Source organism: Tupaia chinensis, unplaced genomic scaffold (genome assembly GCF_000334495.1).
Source record: "Tupaia chinensis unplaced genomic scaffold, TupChi_1.0 Scaffold145907_1, whole genome shotgun sequence".
Taxonomy (NCBI): Eukaryota; Metazoa; Chordata; class Mammalia; order Scandentia; family Tupaiidae; genus Tupaia; species Tupaia belangeri.
The window spans coordinates 2,073,935-2,096,412 of NW_006205765.1; the positions used below are offsets into that span (position 1 = coordinate 2,073,935).

General features: G+C 48.2%; 1 protein-coding gene across 1 annotated transcript in view; it reads left to right on the forward strand.

Annotated features, from left to right (window-relative positions):
* Nucleotides 1-21,930, forward strand: part of ZNF142 (zinc finger protein 142) — a 28,432-nt gene extending 6,502 nt beyond the window's left edge. Inside the window, exons 4-10 of the mRNA XM_006168660.2 lie at nt 16-615; nt 2,550-2,687; nt 4,924-5,748; nt 10,569-10,746; nt 13,116-16,074; nt 17,695-17,800; nt 21,048-21,930. Coding sequence (XP_006168722.1) covers nt 16-615; nt 2,550-2,687; nt 4,924-5,748; nt 10,569-10,746; nt 13,116-16,074; nt 17,695-17,800; nt 21,048-21,517 — 5,276 coding nt within the window. The 3' untranslated portion in view covers nt 21,518-21,930. The remainder of the gene's footprint in view (nt 1-15; nt 616-2,549; nt 2,688-4,923; nt 5,749-10,568; nt 10,747-13,115; nt 16,075-17,694; nt 17,801-21,047) is intronic.
* The last annotated feature ends 548 nt before the right edge of the window (nt 21,931-22,478 follow it).

The window sequence follows — 22,478 nt, forward strand, 5'->3', positions numbered from 1 at the left end:
GTCCTCTGCCTGCAGGTGTCCTGGTAAAGGTGGTGGAGGTGTACTTCTGTGAGCGCTGCGAACAGAGCTTCGCAGAGCCCACTCTGCTGTCCCTGCACCAGTGCACTGAGCCCCAGACACAGTCTGTGCAGGGCCTCTCTAGCCCCCCGTGCTCTGTAGAGCTACCCCCCAGCAACCCCACACTTCCTGGCCCTCTGCAGGGCCAGAGCCCACCAGATACCCCCCTGCTGTGCCCTGTGTGTAGACAGGAGTTTGCCCAACTCCAGGCCCTGAAGAGCCACTTCAAGATTCATCGAGGCACTCCCAGCACCTTCTCCTGCTCAGAGTCTGGCTGTGTGTTTTCTGCTGAAGATCGCAAGGGTCTACAGCACCACCTGAGGCAGACCCATAGAGCAGTGCCTGTGCCCTGTTCTTTCCGGGGCTGTCCCCTGCTTTTCGGGAGTCAGCAGGGCATGGAGCTGCACCGGCGGGCCCATGACCCTTTCCACTGCAGCCATTGCAATTTCATGGGCTCCAACGTCAAACTCTTCCGGCAGCATCAGCGGAGCCATGGGGCCAGGACACAGGGAGAACTTTCTGCCTTTCAGGGCCTTCCATCCCAGGAGCTGCAGACAGGTATGAGGCCGGGGCCTAGCAGTCGCCCACCTGTTATGGAATAGAATGTAACCACAGTGGGGACCAGCAGATGGCATAATGGTTACGTCACTGGACTCTCAGTTAGCCAACCATAGTTCGAGTCCTAGACCCGGTGGCTTGAAACTCCCGTGTGTATGTGGATGCCCAAAATCTCGAGAGGAGACTGGAGGAGAGGGGACTGCAGCATGACCATCCCCCCGAGGGATGATTTCTCACTTTCTGTCCCTCTCTGTCTCTCTGGCAAGCACACATACCCTATAGCAAAAACCGCTTTTAAAAAAACAAAGAAATAGTAAAAGGAAAAAATAAAAAAGAATATAACTATAGTTAGTCTTACAGGAGAGGGGATTGTTTCCAGTACCTTGAATGTGTATGTGTACAAAGGAATCTAGATGGAGGCTGAGGTGACATGGGAAGGCACCTGGATGCCATGAACCAATAAGAATACATGGGACTGGGCCAGCTGTTAGCTGGTTAAGGCAGCTAGATCCTATATGGCCAACCACACAGTTTGAGTCCCAGACATCGTGGCTTGGAAGACATTCCAAGAGTGTGTTCATGTGTGCCCAAAATCCCAAAAGGAGGAAGAAATAGAGAAGGGATTAGAGTGTGACCATTTCCCATGGGGTGGGATACTTTCTCATTTCCCTTCCTCTCTGACCAAAATTTAAAAAATAAAAAAATTAAAATAAATTAAAAAAAAAAAAAAACATGGGACAAAGAGGAAGGCCTGGGACAAGCAGTTACCGTAATGGTTATGTTGCTGGACTCCCATGTAGTCGACTGCGGTTTGCGTCCCAGACCCAGTGGCTTAAACTCCCACTGGGTGTGTGTGCATGCCTGCCCAAGATCCCAAGAGGAGAATGAAGGAGAAGGGATTGCTACGTGGCCATCCCCCTGGGGGGGTGATGATTTCTTGATTTCTGTCTCTCTCTGTCTTTCTGGCAAGCATACTCACCCTATAGCAAAAACCTCTCAAAAAACAAAGTAAGATTTGGAGATTGAGCAGGAGAAGCTAGGGTTAGGTTAAAAGAAACCCTGGGAACCAGCAGATGGTATAATGGTTATGTCACTGCTAGACTCCCATGTGGTTGACCATGGATCTAGTCCAACAACTGGCGGCTTATAACTCACACCAGGCACATACGTGTGCCTGCCCATGATCCCAAAAGAAGAATGGAGGGAAAGGGGTTGGAGCGTGATTTCTTGCTTTCTATCTCTGGTGAGTGCCCGCACCCTATAGCAAAAATCTCTCTTAAAAAAAAGAAAAAGAAAGAAATCTTCAAGGGGGATGGTGCTTTTACTGATGGTTATCAGTAAAAGATCATGAGGTAATAGAGGAGCAGGAAGAAATAAAGAAAACTTGCCAAGAGAGATCAGAGTTCTGATGAGAGAACTTGACTTGCTAAGATTCAGCTTGTGTTCTGATACCTGAAGGGAAGACTTCTTTTTTTTTACATGCAAACTAGTCACCTGTCTTTGGATTTTTGAGGGGGCAAGGTATGACCCTGAATTGCTAAGTTGGGTTTCTTAGCAAAACAGTGCAGATAACAATGTGTTCAACTGCACTGAGCCACCAGCCATTAGCCCTGGAGACCTTTAACCAAGGAAATGCAGCCTACCCATTCTCCACCTGTTAGTCCCTTACGCCCACTCTAGGGACCTTGAGCTCTTATTTTCGAGGGGTCTGAGACTGGTGTTGTCTGTGGTTTGATTTACTTTAGTCTGAAGAATTGCCAATAGCTTAGTCTTTCCGTCCCGGTCTTGAGTGGGGATAAATTTATTTAGAACTCAGGAATCTCTTATGCTAAAGGAGAGGAGGATGAGTCTTCCAGCCAGTAAGTGAAGAACTATAGGCATTCAGTACTGTCATTGGCTCCTGTAGACTTCATTTGAGTTTTATGTGTTTCCAGTTGCCAAGCTGCCTCCAGGAGAGGGAGAACCTTCAGAGGATGCAAGCACACCCTTGCCTGGTCAGGAGCTAGCTGAAGAAGAGGACATAGAAGAAAAAGAGAAGAGTGGCACCCAGAAAGATTCACGGAAAGCCCAGGGTAAAGGCCAGGGGACTCTGCAAGTAGAAGGTGGTAACATTTGGATCGAAGCTCCTGGTGTTGGGAGGAATGGATTGTGTAGAGCCTGGCATCAAGGCTCCAGGACTTGGTGTTCTGAGCTTTAGGTTCAGATTCTTCTGTTCTTTTTTGATTTTTTTTTTTCCAATTGCCAGACACATGTGCACTCACCAGAAAGAGAGAGAGGGATAATCACTACGAGTGCGCATTACACCACAGTCCCTTTCCTCCTTTTATCTTTTCTTCCAGGATCCTGGGTAGGCATGCTCACATACCCAGAGTGTTCTTCAAGCCACTGAGTCTGGGACTTGAACTGTGGTTGGCCACGTGGCATCCAGCCGTCTACACAAAGCACTTAACCACTGTACTACAGAGCTAACCCATGGATCCTTTTGTTCTACGTTGCCTCAAAAGTCAAGGACTAGGGATTGGCCAGTAGTGCAATAGTAACACAATACTCTACGGTGCTAGCCTCACGTGGTCATATCCTGAGGCCTCCTCTGTATATTAGCCACACACCATGCCTATGATCCAGGTTACCTGAAGCTAGGGGTGGATCGTGGCATAAAGACCTTGTTGGAGGTTCTTATCTCTTTCTGTCTGTCTCTCTCATGGAAGAAATAAGTGAGTAAACATTTTTAAAAGGTCATGGTCAAGGTTGGCAGGTAGCATGGTAGTAAAGGGCATTGGACTTTCACATGGCCAACTGGTTCAAGTCCCGAACCTGGCAACTTGCTTCCTCACTTTCCCTCTCTCTCTCATTCTGTCCTTCTCTGTGAAATTAAAATAAAGAAATAAAGTTAAATATAATTCTTTTTATTCCTTTTTTTTTTTTTTTAAGGTCAATCTAGTGGGAAAGTGGTGAAATGATATGACTCTAATTAAACACAGGAGAGGGGATAGAGTTTGCTCTTCTGGGCTGATTTTCCTTTTCCCGGGAAAGAGGGGTTGATGATCGTGGTATAGAGGTGCCAAAGGTTACTGATGCAGTAGTCTGTCTGACCTTGAGCCCCCTGAGATTTTTTTTCTAAATCCTTGCTTCCCATTTTTCCAACTCAATGGAATGTCCAAAACCCACTCACAGGAAGCATATTTACTGTCAGGTGAATAGGAACTGTCTGGTTGTACGGATTACCAGCTTTCTGCTCTCTAGAGCCCAGCATTTGGAAGTAGAGTACTTTACCTTCTTCCTTTTGCCTCATTATTTTGAGACTCCTTCCCTTTAAACCTGCTCAGTTGATCCTTTCACCTGCCCACAGTGAACAAGGGCAGGACTAAAAAGAATGCTCCTCCCAAATTGGTCTTATGAGCAGCTCTAGACAAAAGGTCACTAATAGTGGGTACCTTGGCGAAGCACTTCAGATAAGCCACAGTAAGGTCTCAGTCCTTACGGAATTTGTTTCTCCTAGTACTTAAGTTTCTTAGCTCTTGGTGTTTGAGATCCTATTGTTTGGTTTTCTAGAGAGAAAGACCACACACTGTTTGTGTCTGAGCAAATTGTGGTTCTCCCGTTATCTGGCCAGCCAGTGACCTGTTGGAAAGTCTTGCTCTGGGGGCCAGCAGGTAGCGTGGTGGTTAAGGGCATTGGACTCCCACATGGCCAACTGCAGTTCAAGTCCCGGACCTGGTGGCTTAGTTTCTCACCCTGCCCCCCCAACACCTCGCCCTGTTCCTGTCTGGTCAAATTAAAATGAATAAATAAAGTTAAATAAATTTTTTTTTTTCTTTAAGAATTATTTAACTTGGGACCAGCAGTTGGCATAATAGCTATGTTGCTCATGTAGTTGACCACGGTTTGAGTTCCAGACCCAGTGGCTTAAACTCATGCCAGGCACATGTGCGTGCATGCCCTAGTTCCCAAGAGGAGAGTGGAGGAGAAGGGATTGTGGTGTGGCCGTCCTCCTTGGGAAGTGATTTCTTGCTTTCTGTCTCTCTGTCTTTTTGGCGAGTACACATGCCATATAGCAAGAAAAAAAAAAAAAAGAATTATTTAACTTTATTTATTTTAATTTGACCAGAGAGGACCAGGCTTAGAGAGAGGGAAAGTGAGAGAGGAAGCTGCCAGGTCCAGGACTCGAACCATGGTCAGCCATGTGGGAGTCCGGCACCCTTAACTACCATGCCACCTGCTGGCCCCAGATAAAATATTTCTTAATAAAAGAAAAAGAAAGAAAATTCTTGCTCTCAATGCACACTTTTCTGCATTCTCTTTCCCCAGTGGACACAAGTAATGGTGCTGAGTCTCTCTTCAAGACCCACATGTGTCCAGAGTGCAAGCGTTGCTTTAAGAAGCGGACCCATCTGGTAGAGCACCTGCATCTCCACTTCCCAGACCCCAGTCTCCAGTGCCCCAACTGCCAGAAGTTCTTCACCAGTAAGAGCAAGCTCAAGACCCACCTGCTGCGGGAGCTGGGTGAGAAGGCCCACCGCTGCCCACTGTGTCACTATAGTGCAGTGGAGCGAAATGCACTCAACCGCCACATGGCCAGTATGCATGAGGATATTTCCAACTTCTACTCGGACACCTATGCCTGTCCTGTCTGCCACGAGGAATTCCGCCTCAGCCAGGCCCTCAAGGAGCACCTCAAGAGCCACACAGCAGCAGCAGCAGCGGAGCCCGTACCCTTTCGCTGTTTTCAGGAAAGCTGCAGCTATGCAGCGCCCGATCGCAAGGCCTTTGTGAAGCACCTGAAGGAGACCCATGGGGTCCGGGCTGTGGAGTGCCGCCATCACTCATGTCCCATGCTCTTTGCCACAGCTGAAGCCATGGAGGCCCACCACAAGAGCCACTATGCCTTCCACTGCCCCCACTGTGACTTCGCCTGCTCCAATAAGCATCTATTCCGCAAACACAAGAAGCAGGGCCACCCTGGCAGCGAAGAGCTGCGATGCACCTTCTGCCCCTTTGCTACCTTCAACCCAGTGGCCTACCAGGACCATGTAGGCAAGATGCATGCTCATGAGAAGATCCACCAGTGCCCTGAGTGCAGCTTCGCCACTGCCCACAAGCGGGTGCTCATCCGACACATGCTGCTGCATACGGGTGAGGTGGCTCCCATCCTGACAGGAACAGGATAGTCATGGTAACAGTGGTGGTGATCGTAGCTCGCATGAGTTTTTACTGTGTACCGTACACCATAGGCAGGGCCTTGCATACATGCCTCATTTCAGCATGCCTTATTCCACCCAGAACTCCTAGAGGTTGGTCTAATCTTCTGAGTTTATAAATGAGCCTTAGGTTGAGTGACGTTCAGCAAGTAAAGTGGTCTAGCTAGGATCTGTGTCTAAGCAGTCTGATCCCATAGCCTGTGCTCTAACCATTATGATACTATGCCTTACCTTAAGCCCCTGTTCAGTTCTCCCCAACCCCAGTCAGGCTTGAATGGGTCACACCCAGCCCAGTGGAGTGAAGAGACTAGACTGGAGAGGTACCTGCCTGTGCTGTGAGAGACAAGTGAGGGGACTGAGCCATCTATACTTGTTATGGCTTCCCATGGCGTGGGCATTCAGGACACCAAAACAGTCGCCTGCAGTGACCTGGGGACTGCAGATGTTTCTGGCTCTTTTTTTAGGAGAGATTTTTGCTGTAGGGCACATATGCTCACTGGAGAGACAGAGACACAAAGCAAATCACCACCAGCAGCGCCTTGGGGGGGGGATGGCTATGCTGCAATCCCTATTCCTTCATTTTCCTCTCAGGATTTTGGGCACGCACACACACCGGTGTGAGTTTCAGGCTGCTGGGTCCAGGACTCAAACTTGTCGACTACATGGGAGTCCAGTGATATAACTGTTACACCATCTGCTGGCCCCTCAACTTACTCTTACTTGGTTACCAGCATTACTAATGCTTTATGTGACAACCGGATCAGGCTTCCTATTATAGTATCACACCATTTGTGATCTCTGTATAGGCGTCAGTGGATTGACAGGAAAAACTGACACTTTAAAAAAAAAGGTATTGGGCCAGCACATGGTATGGTGATTAAAGTGGCTGGAGCTCAAGGCCAGCAGAAGGCGTGGTGGTTAAGATGCTGGACTCCCACATGGCCGACTGGTTTGAGTCCCGTGTGAGTCCTGTACTTGGCAGCTTACTTTCTCACTTTCTCTCTCTTTCTCACACGTCCCCTATAGCAAATTAAAAAAATAATAATAATAAATAAAATTAATTCTTCTTTTTTTTTTAAAGTGCCTGGATCTCACATAGCTTACTGTGCAGTTCAAGTTCTGAACCCAGTGGCTTGAGAAACATGTTGGACATGTGTGCATGCATGTGCAAAATCCTGAAAGTGAGAAATAGAAAACAGGGTTTTGCTGCATGGCCATTCCCCTTTGAGGGAGATACTTTCTCACGTTTCCTCTTTCTCTATCTCTCTCATGGCCGACTATGGTTCAAGTCCCAGACCTGGCAGCTTACTTTCTCACTTTCTCTCTCTCTTTCTCACTCTCGCACTCCCTTTGTACCTCTCTGGTCAAATCAAAATAAGTAAATAGATAAATAAAAAGGTTAAATGAAATAATTTTCTAAATAAAAAGCTCATTTCTATACATGCTTTAGTCATAAACACTTGTGTTTCTGAGCCCTTTCCTAAAGCCTTTACATTTTCCAGAGTTCCTTCATCTGTATTATCCCATTTAATCCATAATGACAATCCTATAGGCAGGCTGGTGAAGACAAGAGACAAATTGTGTGGATTTAAACTTAGACCTACTCTGAGAATACACAGCTCGTCAGAACCAGAATGTCATGTTGTTTGCCTTTACCATAGGGAAGGGGGCTGGGTGATCAGGCGGGGATAACAGGAGACTGGAAGGAACCTGGCTCCCAGCCTTAGTGCCCGGCCTTGACCAGCTATGTAGACAGCATGTCCTTGAGTTCTCACAGGGCACTGCTGCCGATTTTGGGACATCTCATTTACTGTGCATACCGTGTGAGGCCAGCATTTTTGTTGCTTCCTTTTTGGAGACAAGGAGACTTGAGATTGTCCAAAGCCACCTGGTAGGAAGTGGATTTGAACCTCCATTTGACAGCTCTGTGATTTCTCTGAGCCTCAGTTTCCTCATCTATAAAATGGGGGAGGGAATAACATCTGCCTCATAGGGATGTAGTGAAGATTTAGCAAGAAAAAGCTTTCATTTTTTTTTTCCTGAGGCTTTTTTTTTTTTTTTTTTAGAATTATCTTAGGGCCAGCAGTGGCATGATGGTTAAGGTGCTACACTTCCACATGGCCGACCACAGTTCAGGTCCCAGACCTGGCAGCTTACTTTCTCACTTTCCCTTTTTCTCTGTATCACTGGTTAGATTAAAAATAAGAAGAAGAAGTAAATGAAATAATAATAACAAAGTTAAATTCTTTTTTAAAAGAATTATTTATTTTATTCACCATTATTTGGGGGGAGATTTTTGCTGTAGGGTACAGAGAGACAAAGTGAGAAATCACCCCCCCCAGGGGGGATGGCCATGCTGCAGTCCCTTCTCCATTCTCCTCCTGAGATCTTGGTCATGTACACACACGTGCTCAGCATTGAGTTTGAAGCTACCAGGTTCAGGACTCAAACCACGGTTGACCATGTAGGAGTCCAGGGATGTAACTGCTACACTATGTACTAGTCCCATTATTATGTTGGGTTTTTTTTTTTTTTTTTTTTTTGAATCCAAGAGAGACAGGGGGAGAGAAGGAAAGAGAAAAAGCAAGCTGCCAGGTCCGGGGCTTGAACTGTGGTGAGCCATGTAGGAGTCCAGCACCTTAACCACCGTACCACCTGCTTGCCCTGAAAGGAGGCATGTTTATATGCGTTCAGAAAGGTGCCTGGCATGGGACCAGCAGATGGCATAATGGTTATATTGCTGGACGCTCACATAGTTGACCACAGTTTGAATCTCAGACCTGGTGGCTTAAAACTCATGCCAAGTGTGTGTGCGTGCATGCCCAAGATCCCAAGAGAAGAGAAGAAGGGATTGCAGTGTGGCCATCCCTCCTGGGGGACAGGGGGATTTCTCACTTCTGTCTCTCTGGGGAGCACACACGTCCTATAGCAAAATTCACTCTTTAAAAAAAAAAAATAGGGACCAGCAGTTAGTGTAATGGCTATGTCGCTGGACTCCCATGTAGTGGACCGCGGTTCACATCCTGGACCCAGTGGCTTAAAACTCATGCTGGGCATGTGTGCGTGCATGCCCAAGATCCTGAGAGGAGAACGGAGGAGAAGGGATTGTGGCGTGGCCATCCTCCCTGGGGGTGATTTCTCACTTTCTGTCTCTCTGTCTCTCTCTCTCTGTCTGGCGAGCGCACGCACCCTGTGGCAAAAACCTCTCCAAAAAATAAAAACATAGTGGGCACTTGTGTATTCATGCCCAAAATCCCAAGAGGAGATTGGAGGAGAAGGGATTGTGGGGTGGTCATCCCCCCCGCCCCCCGTGGGAATTTCTCGCTTTCTGTCTATCTGGCAAGTGCACACATCCTATAGCAAAAAATCTCGTTAAATAAGGCCAGCAGTTGATGTAATGGCTATGTCGCTGGACTCCCATGTAGTCGGCCGCAGTTTGAGTCCCAGACCTAGTGGCTTAAAACTCACGCCGGGTGCATGTGTGCATATGCCCAAGATTCTAAGAAGAGAGTGGAGAAGGGATTGCGGCGTGGCCATTCCCTGGGGGAGGAGTGATTTCTCACTTTCTGTCTCTCTCTCTCTGTCTTTCTGGCGAACACACATGCCTTACAGCATAAAGCTCTCCAAAACAAAATCTCTTTAAAAATAAAAAAGGTGTCTGGCACATAGTGAGCACTGTATAAGTGGTTTTCTTTTTGAGAATTTTTTTATTGGGGACCAGCAGTTAGCGTAATAGCTATGTCACTAGACTCCCATGTAGTTGACTATGGTTTGAGTCCTGGACCCAGTGGCTTAAACTCACACCAGACACATGTGCATATGTACCCAAGATCCCAAGAGGAGAATGGAGGAGAAGGGATTGCGGCATGGCCATCCTCCCTGGGAGGAGGGTTCTCACTTTCTGTCTCTCTGTCTCTATCTTTCTGGCGAGCACACGCGTCCTATAGCCAAAACCTCTCAAAAAAAAAAAATATTTTATTGAACTTCATTTATTTTTATCCATTTATTTATTTTAATTTGACCAGAGGGGGACAGAGTGAGAGAGAGAGGAAAAGCAAGAAAGCAAGCCGCCGGGTTAAGGACTCAAACTGCAGTTGGCTATGTAGGAGGAGCCTAATGTTTCTAACCACCACGCCACCTGCCAGCCCCAGCACTGTATAAATGTTGGCTGTTAATACTTTTATTACTATCTTGGACTCTAGAGTCAGAGTTCTTTTTTTCTAATAATTATTTTATTTAGCTTTACTTACTTATTTATTTTCATTTGACCAGAGAGGGACAGAGTGAGAGAAAATGAGAAAGCAAGCCGCCAGGTCTGGGACTCAAACCACAGTTGGCCATGTGAGAGTCCAGCACCCTCAACCACCACGCCACCTGCTGGCTTCCCTAGAGTCAAAGGTCTTAACGGCTCCCGTTTTGCCTCTATGTTCAATTGCCTAATCTCTTTCTGTTCCAGAAAATTAAAATTAGGCTAAGTGGAACACTTGGCCATTAGTACCAACAAGCTGTATAACAAGTTGAGAGTGGACTCTAAGCCTCATTTTGAAAACCACAGATTTTACTTTCTTCCCATTTGTATTAGCCTGGGAGTCAAGGAAGCAGTTGTCTGGGTGGTCTATGAAACAGCTTTGATTTTGATGAAGATTTTGCTCCTGTCTGGCATCGGGATGAGCTTGCTGAGGGAAAATGGAATCTACTCGCTCAATCTGCATCTGACCCGTATTTTCTCCCTTCTCATCCTATCCCCCACGTAAGGCGAGAAACCTCATAAATGTGAGCTATGTGACTTCACGTGCCGAGATGTGAGCTATCTATCCAAGCACATGCTGACGCATTCTAACACCAAGGATTACATGTGCACTGAATGTGGCTATGTCACCAAGTGGAAGCACTACCTCAGTGTGCACATGCGAAAGCACGCAGGGGACCTCAGGTACGAACACACCCTTGCCTCCATTTCTGTCCCCAGTATCTTAAGCCAAGCTACTCTCATCCTGGACCCAGCTTCTGGCCCTGTTGCTTTCTGCAATTCCTGGAACATCTCCTGACACCCTTCTGTGTTCCTGCCATCTCTGCTCCCTTGCCTACGGCTGGCTTCTTGCCTGTGGCCCAGTCCACATAATAAGCGTTCTTTGCACCCAGAGAAGGGAATACAGACCTAGACAGTCAGGTATCATTTGAGTTCTCAGAGTTCGGTTCTGGGAAACTGGATAGACTCTACCCTAAGACCCTGCTAGTCACTTCCAAATCCAGGCAGGTTCTCCTCTGACCTTTGGGCACAGCTGGGGGGGTTGTTTCTTTCTCTTTCACACCTCCATGGGAGAATGGGAATGAGGCTCAGAAACCTGTCCTCTGGGGCTGTAGCCATAGCAGCTGCTTATAAGTTCACAGTGGGTAGGGGCTGACAGGTGGCATGGTGGTTAAGGGTGCTGGACTCCCACGTGGCTGACCATGGTTCTAGTCTCCAGCCTGGCAGCTTGCTTTCTCACTTTTCTTCTCTCTCTCTCTCTCTCTCACTCTGTCCATCTCTGGTCAAATTAAAAATATATATGTAAATAAAGTTAAATTTTTTTTTTTTTTTTTAAAGGTCACAGTGGGTTGTGGTGATTCACGATTACTTTCTTTTAGGAAACAGTATAGAGTAGAAGTTAGGACACAGGCCAGAGTGAGGCTGTCTGTGCCTCTCACTTCCTTTGTAACCAACCTTAGGCAAGTTATTAACGTCAGGACCTTACTACCCTCCCTTATGAAACAGGGATCCTGTTTCCCAGGGCAGTGGAAAGGAGAGTTAGATTAGATGATTCATTCACAATCGCGTGTAGAGCCTGGACCGTAGTATTTATTCAGTGACTTTGTCATCGTGACTGACCTACTGTTGTAATGGCCTCTCCTTTGCCCTTCCTGCAGATACCAGTGCAACCAGTGCTCCTATCGCTGTCATCGGGCTGATCAGCTGAGCAGCCACAAACTGCGGCCCCAGGGCAGTCAAGGAAGCAGTTGTCTGGGTGGTCTATGAAACAGCTTTGATTTTGATGAAGATTTTGCTCCTGTCTGGCATCGGGATGAGCTTGCTGAGGGAAAATGGAATCTACTCGCTCAATCTGCATCTGACCCGTATTTTCTCCCTTCTCATCCTATCCCCCACGTAAGGCGAGAAACCTCATAAATGTGAGCTATGTGACTTCACGTGCCGAGATGTGAGCTATCTATCCAAGCACATGCTGACGCATTCTAACACCAAGGATTACATGTGCACTGAATGTGGCTATGTCACCAAGTGGAAGCACTACCTCAGTGTGCACATGCGAAAGCACGCAGGGGACCTCAGGTACGAACACACCCTTGCCTCCATTTCTGTCCCCAGTATCTTAAGCCAAGCTACTCTCATCCTGGACCCAGCTTCTGGCCCTGTTGCTTTCTGCAATTCCTGGAACATCTCCTGACACCCTTCTGTGTTCCTGCCATCTCTGCTCCCTTGCCTACGGCTGGCTTCTTGCCTGTGGCCCAGTCCACATAATAAGCGTTCTTTGCACCCAGAGAAGGGAATACAGACCTAGACAGTCAGGTATCATTTGAGTTCTCAGAGTTCGGTTCTGGGAAACTGGATAGACTCTACCCTAAGACCCTGCTAGTCACTTCCAAATCCAGGCAGGTTCTCCTCTGACCTTTGGGCACAGCTGGGGGGGTTGTTTCTTTCTCTTTCACACCTCCATGGGAGAATGGGAATGAGGCTCAGAAACCTGTCCTCTGGGGCTGTAGCCATAGCAGCTGCTTATAAGTTCACAGTGGGTAGGGGCTGACAGGTGGCATGGTGGTTAAGGGTGCTGGACTCCCACGTGGCTGACCATGGTTCTAGTCTCCAGCCTGGCAGCTTGCTTTCTCACTTTTCTTCTCTCTCTCTCTCTCTCTCACTCTGTCCATCTCTGGTCAAATTAAAAATATATATGTAAATAAAGTTAAATTTTTTTTTTTTTTTTTAAAGGTCACAGTGGGTTGTGGTGATTCACGATTACTTTCTTTTAGGAAACAGTATAGAGTAGAAGTTAGGACACAGGCCAGAGTGAGGCTGTCTGTGCCTCTCACTTCCTTTGTAACCAACCTTAGGCAAGTTATTAACGTCAGGACCTTACTACCCTCCCTTATGAAACAGGGATCCTGTTTCCCAGGGCAGTGGAAAGGAGAGTTAGATTAGATGATTCATTCACAATCGCGTGTAGAGCCTGGACCGTAGTATTTATTCAGTGACTTTGTCATCGTGACTGACCTACTGTTGTAATGGCCTCTCCTTTGCCCTTCCTGCAGATACCAGTGCAACCAGTGCTCCTATCGCTGTCATCGGGCTGATCAGCTGAGCAGCCACAAACTGCGGCACCAGGGCAAATCCCTGATGTGTGAGGTGTGTGCCTTTGCCTGCAAGCGGAAGTATGAGCTACAGAAGCACATGGCGTCCCAGCACCACTCTGGCACACCGGCCCCGCTCTACCCCTGCCACTACTGCAGCTATCAGAGCCGCCACAAGCAAGCCCTGCTGAGCCATGAGAACTGCAAGCATACCCGCCTCCGGGAGTTCCACTGTGCCCTCTGTGACTACCGCACCTTCAGCAACACCACCCTCTTCTTCCACAAGCGTAAGGTCCACGGTTATGTGCCCGGAGACCAGGTCTGGCAGCTCCGCTATGCCAGTCAGGAGCCAGAGGGTGTCAGGCAGTGCCCAACACCCCCACAAGGCTCAGAGCCCTCAAGTCAGTTGTCCTCCCCTCCTGAGGAGCCAGGCCACGACCCTGAGACCATGGTGGCCCCCAACTTGGACCAGACCTTGCCAGAGACAAGTGAAGAGGTCAGCACTGGGAGACAGGATGGCAGTGAAGCTCCCCATGGGGATGACCTGGTTGGCAGCCCCAGCCCAGCAGAGGAGGAGGAAGGTGGCTGCACACTACACTTAGAGGCCCTAGGAGTAGAGCTAGAATCTGCGGCCGAGACATCCCTTGAGGAGATCACTGAAACTGCCCCTGTGGAGTTCAAGACCCTGGATCCCTCAGGGCCCCTGGACCTGGAAGGGCCAACACTGCCGAGCTTTGACGGCGTTGGAACTTCTGGCTTGGGTGCTGAAGAGTCCGTTCTGGAGAAACCAGTCCATGAGCCCCCTCCGTCCTCAGATGAGGGCCCTAACACCTGGGAGGAGAACCTCCCTCCTCAGAAGAGAAATCCACCACCCTCAGAGGAGGCCCCGAACAACTGGGTGGGGACTTTCAAGACAACCCCACCTGTGGAGATAGCACCAGTGCCCCAGTTCCCTGAGTCAGAGTCATTACTCAAGGCTCTAAGGAGGCAAGACAAAGAACAAGCAGAGGCTTTGGTGCTGGAGGGGCGGGTGCAGATGGTGGTGATCCAGGGGGAGGGGCGCGCCTTCCGCTGCCCACACTGCCCTTTCATCACTCGCCGGGAGAAGGCCTTGAACCTGCACTCCAGGACTGGGTGCCAGGGCCGCCGAGAACCCCTGCTGTGCCCTGAGTGTGGGGCTAGCTTCAAGCAACAACGTGGCCTCAGCACCCATCTTCTAAAAAAGTGCCCGGTTCTTCTCAGAAAGAACAAGGGCTTGCTTAGACCAGATTCTCCTGGCCCTCCGCCTCCCCTGCTCCCAGGCGCCCAGGACTCAGAGGATGCAGAAGGTGGGAAGCCCCCACCTGCACCATTAGATGTAGAGCTGCTGCTTCCAAAAACTCTTCCTTCTGAGCATCCCAGGGAGCCTGAAGAAATAGATGAGCCTTTTGCCACACACTCTGGCCCCCCTGTCCCCCCTACAGCGGACTCCTCTCCTGCAGAGACCCCTGAGAAGTTCCACTTTGAACAAGGCAAGTTTCACTGCAACTCATGCACATTCCTTTGTTCTCGGCTCTCCTCTATTACCTCTCATGTGGCTGAAGGCTGCAGGGGGGGACGTGGCGGGGGAGGAAAGCGAGGGACCCCCCACACCCAACCTGTTGTGTCCCCCTTGAGCAATGGGAACTCTGCTCCCCTGAACAGTGGGACTGCAGAGTCCAGCCAAGGTGAGGGAGACACAGCCCTGGTTCAAAAACAGAAGGGCGCTCGCTTCTCCTGCCCCACGTGTCCCTTTAGCTGCCAGCAGGAACGGGCTCTGAGGACTCACCAGACCCGGGGCTGTCCCCTTGAGTCTGGAAAGCTGCACTGTGGCCTCTGCCCATTCACTGCTCCTGCCGCTGCCGCCCTGAGGCTCCACCAGAAGCGGAGACACCCCACTGCAACCCCAGCCCGTGGCCCCCGGCCCCCTCTGCAGTGCGGGGACTGTGGTTTCACCTGTAAGCAGAGCCGGTGCCTGCAGCAGCATCAGCGGCTGAAGCATGAAGGGGGGAAGCCACATCAGTGCCCTTTCTGTGACTTTTCCACCACCAGACGGTACCGGTTAGAGGCTCACCAGTCTCGACATACTGGTGTTGGCCGCATCCCCTGTAGCTCCTGCCCCCAGACCTTTGGCACCAACTCAAAACTGCGCTTGCACCGGCTGAGGGTACATGAAAAAACACCTACCCACTTCTGTCCACTCTGTGACTATAGTGGCTACCTTCGCCACGACATTACTCGCCATGTCAACAGCTGCCACCAGGGCACCCCAGCTTTTGCCTGTTCTCAGTGTGAGGCTCAGTTCAGCTCAGAGACAGCACTTAAGCAGCATGCTCTGCGCCGGCACCCCGAGCCCACACCCCCTGCCCCTGGCTCTCCTGCAGAGGCCACTGAGGGCTCCTTGCATTGCTCCCGCTGTGGTTTGCTGTGCCCCAGCCCTGCCAGCCTGCGAGGACACACCCGTAAACAGCACCCACGGCTCGAGTGCGGGTCCTGCCAGGAGGCCTTCCCTAGCCGGCCAGCACTGGATGAGCACCGGAGACAGCAGCATTTCAGCCACCGCTGCCAGCTCTGTGACTTTGCTGCTCGAGAGCGGGTTGGCCTGGTGAAGCACTACCTGGAACAGCATGAGCAAGCTTCAGCAGCAGCAGCAGCCTCAGAAAGGGACGCTGGCCAGCCCCCTCTGCACTGTCCCTTTTGTGACTTTGCATGCCACCATCAGCTGGTGCTAGATCACCATATGAAAGGGCATGGGGGCACCCGACTCTACAAGTGCACTGACTGTGCTTATAGCACCAAGAACCGACAGAAGATCACCTGGCACAGCCGCATTCACACTGGGGAAAAGCCTTACCGCTGTCACCTCTGCCCTTACGCCTGTGCCGACCCCTCTCGCCTCAAGGTAAGGTCAAGGGCAATGGGGTAGGAGCTCTGGAGTTAAACTGCCTGGGTCCTCTAATCCTGACTCTTCCAAATAATACTCTGTGACCTTAGGCAAGTTCCTTAACTTTTCTGAGCCTCAGATTCATCACCTTTAAAAAGTGGGTAAGACCAGCTTCTTAAGGTGGTGGTTAAGGTATAATCTCATACATGTTTGTCATGTAGTGAAAGCATATAATAGGGCCGGCAGGTGGCATGGTGGTCGAGGGTGCTGGACTTCTACATGGCCGACTGCAGTATTGGACCTGGCGGCTTGCTTTCTCACCTTCTCTCTTTTGTTTCTCTCTCGTCAAATAAAAAAAAATAAAGTTAAATAAAATAAAGAATTTAAATAAATAAATAAAGCATATAACGGGGCTGGCAGGTGGCATGGTGGTTAAAGGCACTGGACTCACATGGCCAACCATGGTTCAAGTCCTTGACCTGATGGCTTGCTCTTTCACTTTCTCTCTTTTTCCCTCCCTCCCTCCCTCCCTCTCTCTGTCTGTCTCTCTGTGATCAAACTGGAAAATAATAAATAAAGTTAAATAAAATAATTTTGTTTTTTTAAAAAAACACATAATAGGTTGGGGATAATCTGGATAGTGGTCTGTTTTTTCTTAATTCATGAAGCAGTGCACACACACACGAGTGAGATCCTCCATGGATTCTGATCACACCATGATCTCCTTTCTCCATTCCTCCAGCTCATCAGATCTTGGGCACTCGTGCATGTTCACGTGTTCCAGATGCCTGGGCTGGAGATTCACAACGTAGTGACCAAGTGGGATGCAGCCTGCCCTGAGCGGCACAGCACCGACTTCCCACAGCTAACTTGTATTGAGCACTTATCACATCTCCCACACACTTATTTTTTAAAGTGATTTTTGCTATAGGGCACACGCATTTGCCAGAGAGACAGAGACAGACAGAAAGTGAGAAATCACCCCCTTGGGGGATGTCCATGCCACAGTCCCTTCTCCATTCTTCTCTCAGGACTTTGGGCACACATGCTCAGCGTGAGTTTAAATTTAACCAGGTCTGGGACTCAAACACGGTTGACTACGTAGGAGTCCAGCATTGTAACCATTACGCCATCTGCTGGTTCCCCAACACTTTATTAATCCTTTCTGAAACATGAGATAGGAGGCCAGCAGATGGCGTAGCAGTTATGTCCGTAGATTCCCACACGGCCAACCGAAGTTCGTCTGACCCAGTGACTTGAAACTCACACTGGGCACATGTACATGCATTGCCAAGATCCCGAGAGAAGAATGGAGAAGGGATTGCGGCATGGCCATCCCCCCTGGGAGGGTGATTTCTCACTTTCCCTCTCTGTCTCTGTCGTTTCCAGTGAGCACACATGCCCTAAGGCAAAAATGTCTAAAAAAATAAATATGAGATACGGATACCTATGTAAACCGAGAGTGAGATTGTATCATCCAAGGACATAGCCAGTAAGTGGCAGAGCTGAGATAGGGCAGGCCTAAGGAGAGACCACCTGAGGAATAGAATTATCTTCCAACAGTTTCTCTACCTAGTTCTCCCTATTTCCACACCATTGAGTATTAAGGGGCACATATTTTCTTTGCTCTTCGTCTAGTACCATATGCGGATCCACAAGGAGGAACGGAAGTACCTGTGTCCTGAGTGTGGCTACAAGTGCAAGTGGGTCAACCAGCTCAAGTACCACATGACCAAGCACACAGGTGAGTCTGTATTTTTTTGTTTTTGAGAGAGATTTTTGCTATAGGACATATGTGCTCACCAGAGAGACAACAAAAACTCACCCTCCGGGGGTATGGCCACACCACAATCCCTTTCCTCCATTATCCAACATTCTCCTCTTGGGATTTTGGGCACGCCTGCATATGTGCCCAGTGTGAGTTTTAAGTCTCCAGGTCTGGTACTCAAACCGCAGTTGATTACGTGGGAGTCCAGCAACATAACCATTATACCATCTACTGGTCCTGAGTCTGACAGGCCTAAAGGATTCCCCTGTTCTCTGGCAAAGCTAACCTCATAAAGTGATGTATGTCCTTGTTTAGATTTGGGCCAGCATCAATTTTCACATGAGGGTAGAGAGTTGACTAGGGGACTATGCATGAGAATGGCTCTCTAACCTACTGAAGACCTATCAGAATCCGAAGAGGGGTAAACCTGAGACCCTGGGCATATGTACTTTGCAAACACTTGCAGGTGGTTGTGGTGTAAGATCACACATCCATTGAAAACTTCCAGTTCATACCTAAGTGACCTGAGTGCAGGTCTATCTGGTTCCTATATGGATATGCTGGAATTAATATTAAGTAAGAAGAAAGCGGAGTGTTCCTCTGTACTAATACATCATTTTCTTCCCTGTATGTGGGATCCACAAGCTAGTTTAAAAGTATTAATGGGCCTGGTGGGTGGCAAGGTGGTTGAGGTGCTGGACACTCCCACATGACCAACCACGGTTCGGATCCCAGATCTGGTGACTTGCTTTCTTACTTTTCCCTTCTCTTTGTGTGTCTGTTTTTCTCTGGTCAAATGAAAATGATTGATTAAATAAATAAAATTAAATAAATCATTCTCTTTTTTTAATAATTTTTTATTTTATTTATTCTTTTTTTTTTTTTTAATTTGACCAGAGAGAGACAGAGGGTGAGAGTTGAGAGAGAGGGGAAGTGAGAAAGCAAGCCACCAGATTCAGGACTCAAACCCTGGTCGGCCATGTGGGAGTGTCCAGCGCCTTAACCACCATGCCACCTGCTGGTCCCAAATAAATAATTCTTAAAAAAAAAAAAAAAAAAAGTATCAATGGGGTCAGCAGGTGGCGTATTGGTTAGGACACTGGACTTCCAGATGGCTGACCCTGGTTTGAGTCCTAGACCTGGATGGTTTTTCGCTTTCCTTTTGTCTCTGATGAGTGCACATGTCCTATAGCAAATTTTAAAATAATGATGATTAAATAAAATTAAATAAACAGCTCTTAAAAAAAAAAAAAGAAAGAAAGAAAAGTGTTAGGGTCCAGCAGGTGGCATGGCGGTTAAGGGCATTCTCGACTCCCACATGGGTGACTGCAGTTTGAATCCCAGACCTGGTGGCTTGCTTTCTCACTTTCCCTCTCTGGCTCACGCTCTCTGCCCCTCTCTGGTCAAATTTAAAAAATAAGTAAATAAATAAATAAAGTTTAATAAAATAATTCTTTAAAAAAATAAAAGTACTGGGATTGGCAGGTGGCATGGTGGTTAATGGAGCTGGACTGCCACAAGGGCGACCACAGTTCAAGTCCCGGACCTGACAGCTTGCTTTCTCACTTTCCACTTGCTTTCTCACTTTCCCTCTCTCTCACTCTGTCCCTCTCTGGTCAAGTTTAAATGACTAAATAATTTTTAAAATGAAGTTAAATAAAATAGTTCTTTAAAAAAAGAAAAAAAAAGAACAAGTGTTAATGATCGGCACCTCTGATTATTGTGTGTGGTCCCCCATATGTAGAGATATCAGTAAGGTATATTTCAAGACCCTCTACTCCTGTGAACACCTTCTTTGACCTCTGCCTGTTCCCTTTTAAGCCATTGTATTTATTATTATTACTTTATTTTATTTTTTAATTTATTTATTTTAATTTGACCACAGAGGGACAGAGAGAGATTGAAAGTGAGAAAGCAAGCTGCCAGGTCCGAGACTCAAACTGCAGTCAGCCATGTGGGAGTCTAGTGCCCTTAACCACCATGTCTTCTTTTTTTTCTTTTTTTTTTTTTTGGAGAGGTTTTTGCTATAGGGCGCGCACACTCGCCAGAAAGACAGAGAGAGACAAAGAGACAGAAAGTGAGAAATCATCCCCCCAGGGGGGATGCCACACTGCAGTCCCTCTCCATTCTCCTCTCAGGACATGCACGCACATGCGCCTGGCATGAGGTTTTGTTTTGTTTTGTTTTGAGAGGTTCTTCCTATAGGGCGCATGCACTCACCAGAAAGACAGAGACAGAAAGCTAGAATCATCCCCCAGGGTGGATGGCCCCACCGCAATCCCTTCTCCATTCTCTTCTTGGGATCTTGGACACGCATGCACACATGCCCTGCGTGAGTTTAAGCCATGGGGTCTGGGATTTGAACTGCGGTCAACTACAGGGGAGTCCAGTGACATAGCTATTATGCTAACTGCTGGTCCCAACCACCATGTCACCTGCTAGCCCTTTTTTTTTGTTTGTTTGTTTTTAAGAGACATCCTTGCTATAGGGTGCATGTGCTTGCCAGAGAGACAGAAAGCAAGAAATCACCCCCCTCAGGGAGAATGGTCATACCACAATCCCTTCTTTTCCATTCTCTTCCCAGTATTTTGGGCATGCACACGCACATGCCTGGCGTGAGTTTTAAGCCACTGGGTCCAGAACTCAAACCGTAGTCAACTACAGGGGAGTACGGCAACATGCAACGTAATCATTATGCCATCTGCTAGTCCCAAGTCATCTTATTTCATTTTATTTTAATTTTAATTTGACCAGAAAGGGAGAGTAAAAGTGAGAAAGCAAGCTGCCAGGTCTGGGACTTGAACTGTGGTAGGCCATGTGGGAGTCCAGCATCTTTAACCACCATGCCACCTGCTGGCCCTACCATTTTATTTTTAAAGATGAACAAATTTTGTTTAAATGGATTCTCAGATTCCTTGAGTACCTCCTGGTTTCACATTTGGAAAAAACCTCATCATATTTGAGTATTCATTACTGTCAGGTGACTGGTTAGTTAGAGGTCCAGTTTGTCATCAGTATCCACTGGGCACCCACATATAAAAGGGGCTGTGTTGGGAGAAGGGCACAGAAGTGTCAGGCAGTTCTGAAAGATTCCGAAGATATGGTCGTTAGTCAGCTTGCTCTTATATCCGGGATATAAGTTGTGCTCTTATATCCTGGATCACTCGTATCTGTGAAGCCTTGCTCTACCCGCTTCAATGGTGATTTACTCCTTGTCCTATAGGACTGAAGCCATACCAGTGTCCGGAATGTGAGTACTGCACCAACCGGGCTGATGCACTGCGTGTGCACCGGGAGACACGGCACCGTGAAGCTCGGGCCTTTATGTGTGAGCAGTGCGGCAAGGCTTTCAAGACACGCTTCCTGCTACGCACCCACCTCCGCAAGCACAGCGAGGCCAAACCCTACGTGTGCAATGTATGCCACCGTGCTTTCCGCTGGGCTGCTGGCCTACGCCATCATGCCCTCACCCACACTGACCGCCACCCCTTCTTCTGCCGCCTCTGTAGCTACAAGGCCAAGCAGAAATTCCAGGTGGTCAAGCACGTGCGCAGGCATCACCCTGACCAAACTGACCCAAACCAGGGAGTAGGCAAGGACCCCACCACTCCTACAGTACACCTGCATGATGTGCAGCTGGAGGATCCCAGCCCTCCTGCTCCTGCCGCTCCTCAGACTGGACCTGAGGGCTGAGAGCCCACCCCACCTTCCAGACAGCAAGAGAGTGTGTCCAAGATGTGCGAGATGAAAACAGCACTAGCCTGGGGAGCTCTGGGTTTAATAGAGGACTGGCTTTGGGGTGTCAGAGTGACTGAAATGCTCTTGGGACTCTGGCCATAGTACGTGGAAATTTATATCTATATAAAAGAGGGATATGAACCACCACACTAATGTCTTGTTGAGGCATACTGTGGTCTTATCCTGTGAGTTCACAGTTTCTTCACCATCTGTCCACCAAAATCCTTGGCCACAAGATCTTGGTTTTGCTCACTCTGTCTACTCTTTCCTTTTTACTGTATCAAGTTATTTTCTTTCAGCATCTTCAAAACAGTTGTATCTAACCGCATGTGCTGTTGTGCCTAATGCTCTATAAAGCATGTTAAATGGAGAATCATTACTATCTTAACAGACTCATTTTAATCCCTGCTGTAACATTTCTAGCCTGTCATCTTGATCTGCCCTGTCCCCTCTTAGACCTCTGCTTCTTGTCTCCTTCTGATTAATTTTGAAACAAGCCCGTGTATGACTTCTCTTTTTCCTTGAACATATTCTGGCCCTTGCCTTACCCTCAAGCCCCTTTTTCTTCCAGTAGAGGCTACTCAGCCAGTAACTACCTCCTGGAAGTAGCTTTATTCAGCATCAGCCAAGAGACTGCATCTACGGGTGCACTGAGTTAAAGTGTAAGGTTACCATGAAAGGCAAATGATTGTGGAAGTGAATCTTCAATTCAGAATTCTATTAATGCCTCTCTGTACACTACTTCACTCTAATTGGACATCTAAACTGGGACACACTGGGACTCTTAAAGAGGATACTATTTCTGGGTGGGGGGGGGGAAGGTTTTTGCTATAGGGCACGTGCGCTCACCAGAAAGACAGAGACAGAGAGACAAAAAGCGAGAAATCACCCCCCAGGGGGGATGGCCACACTGCAA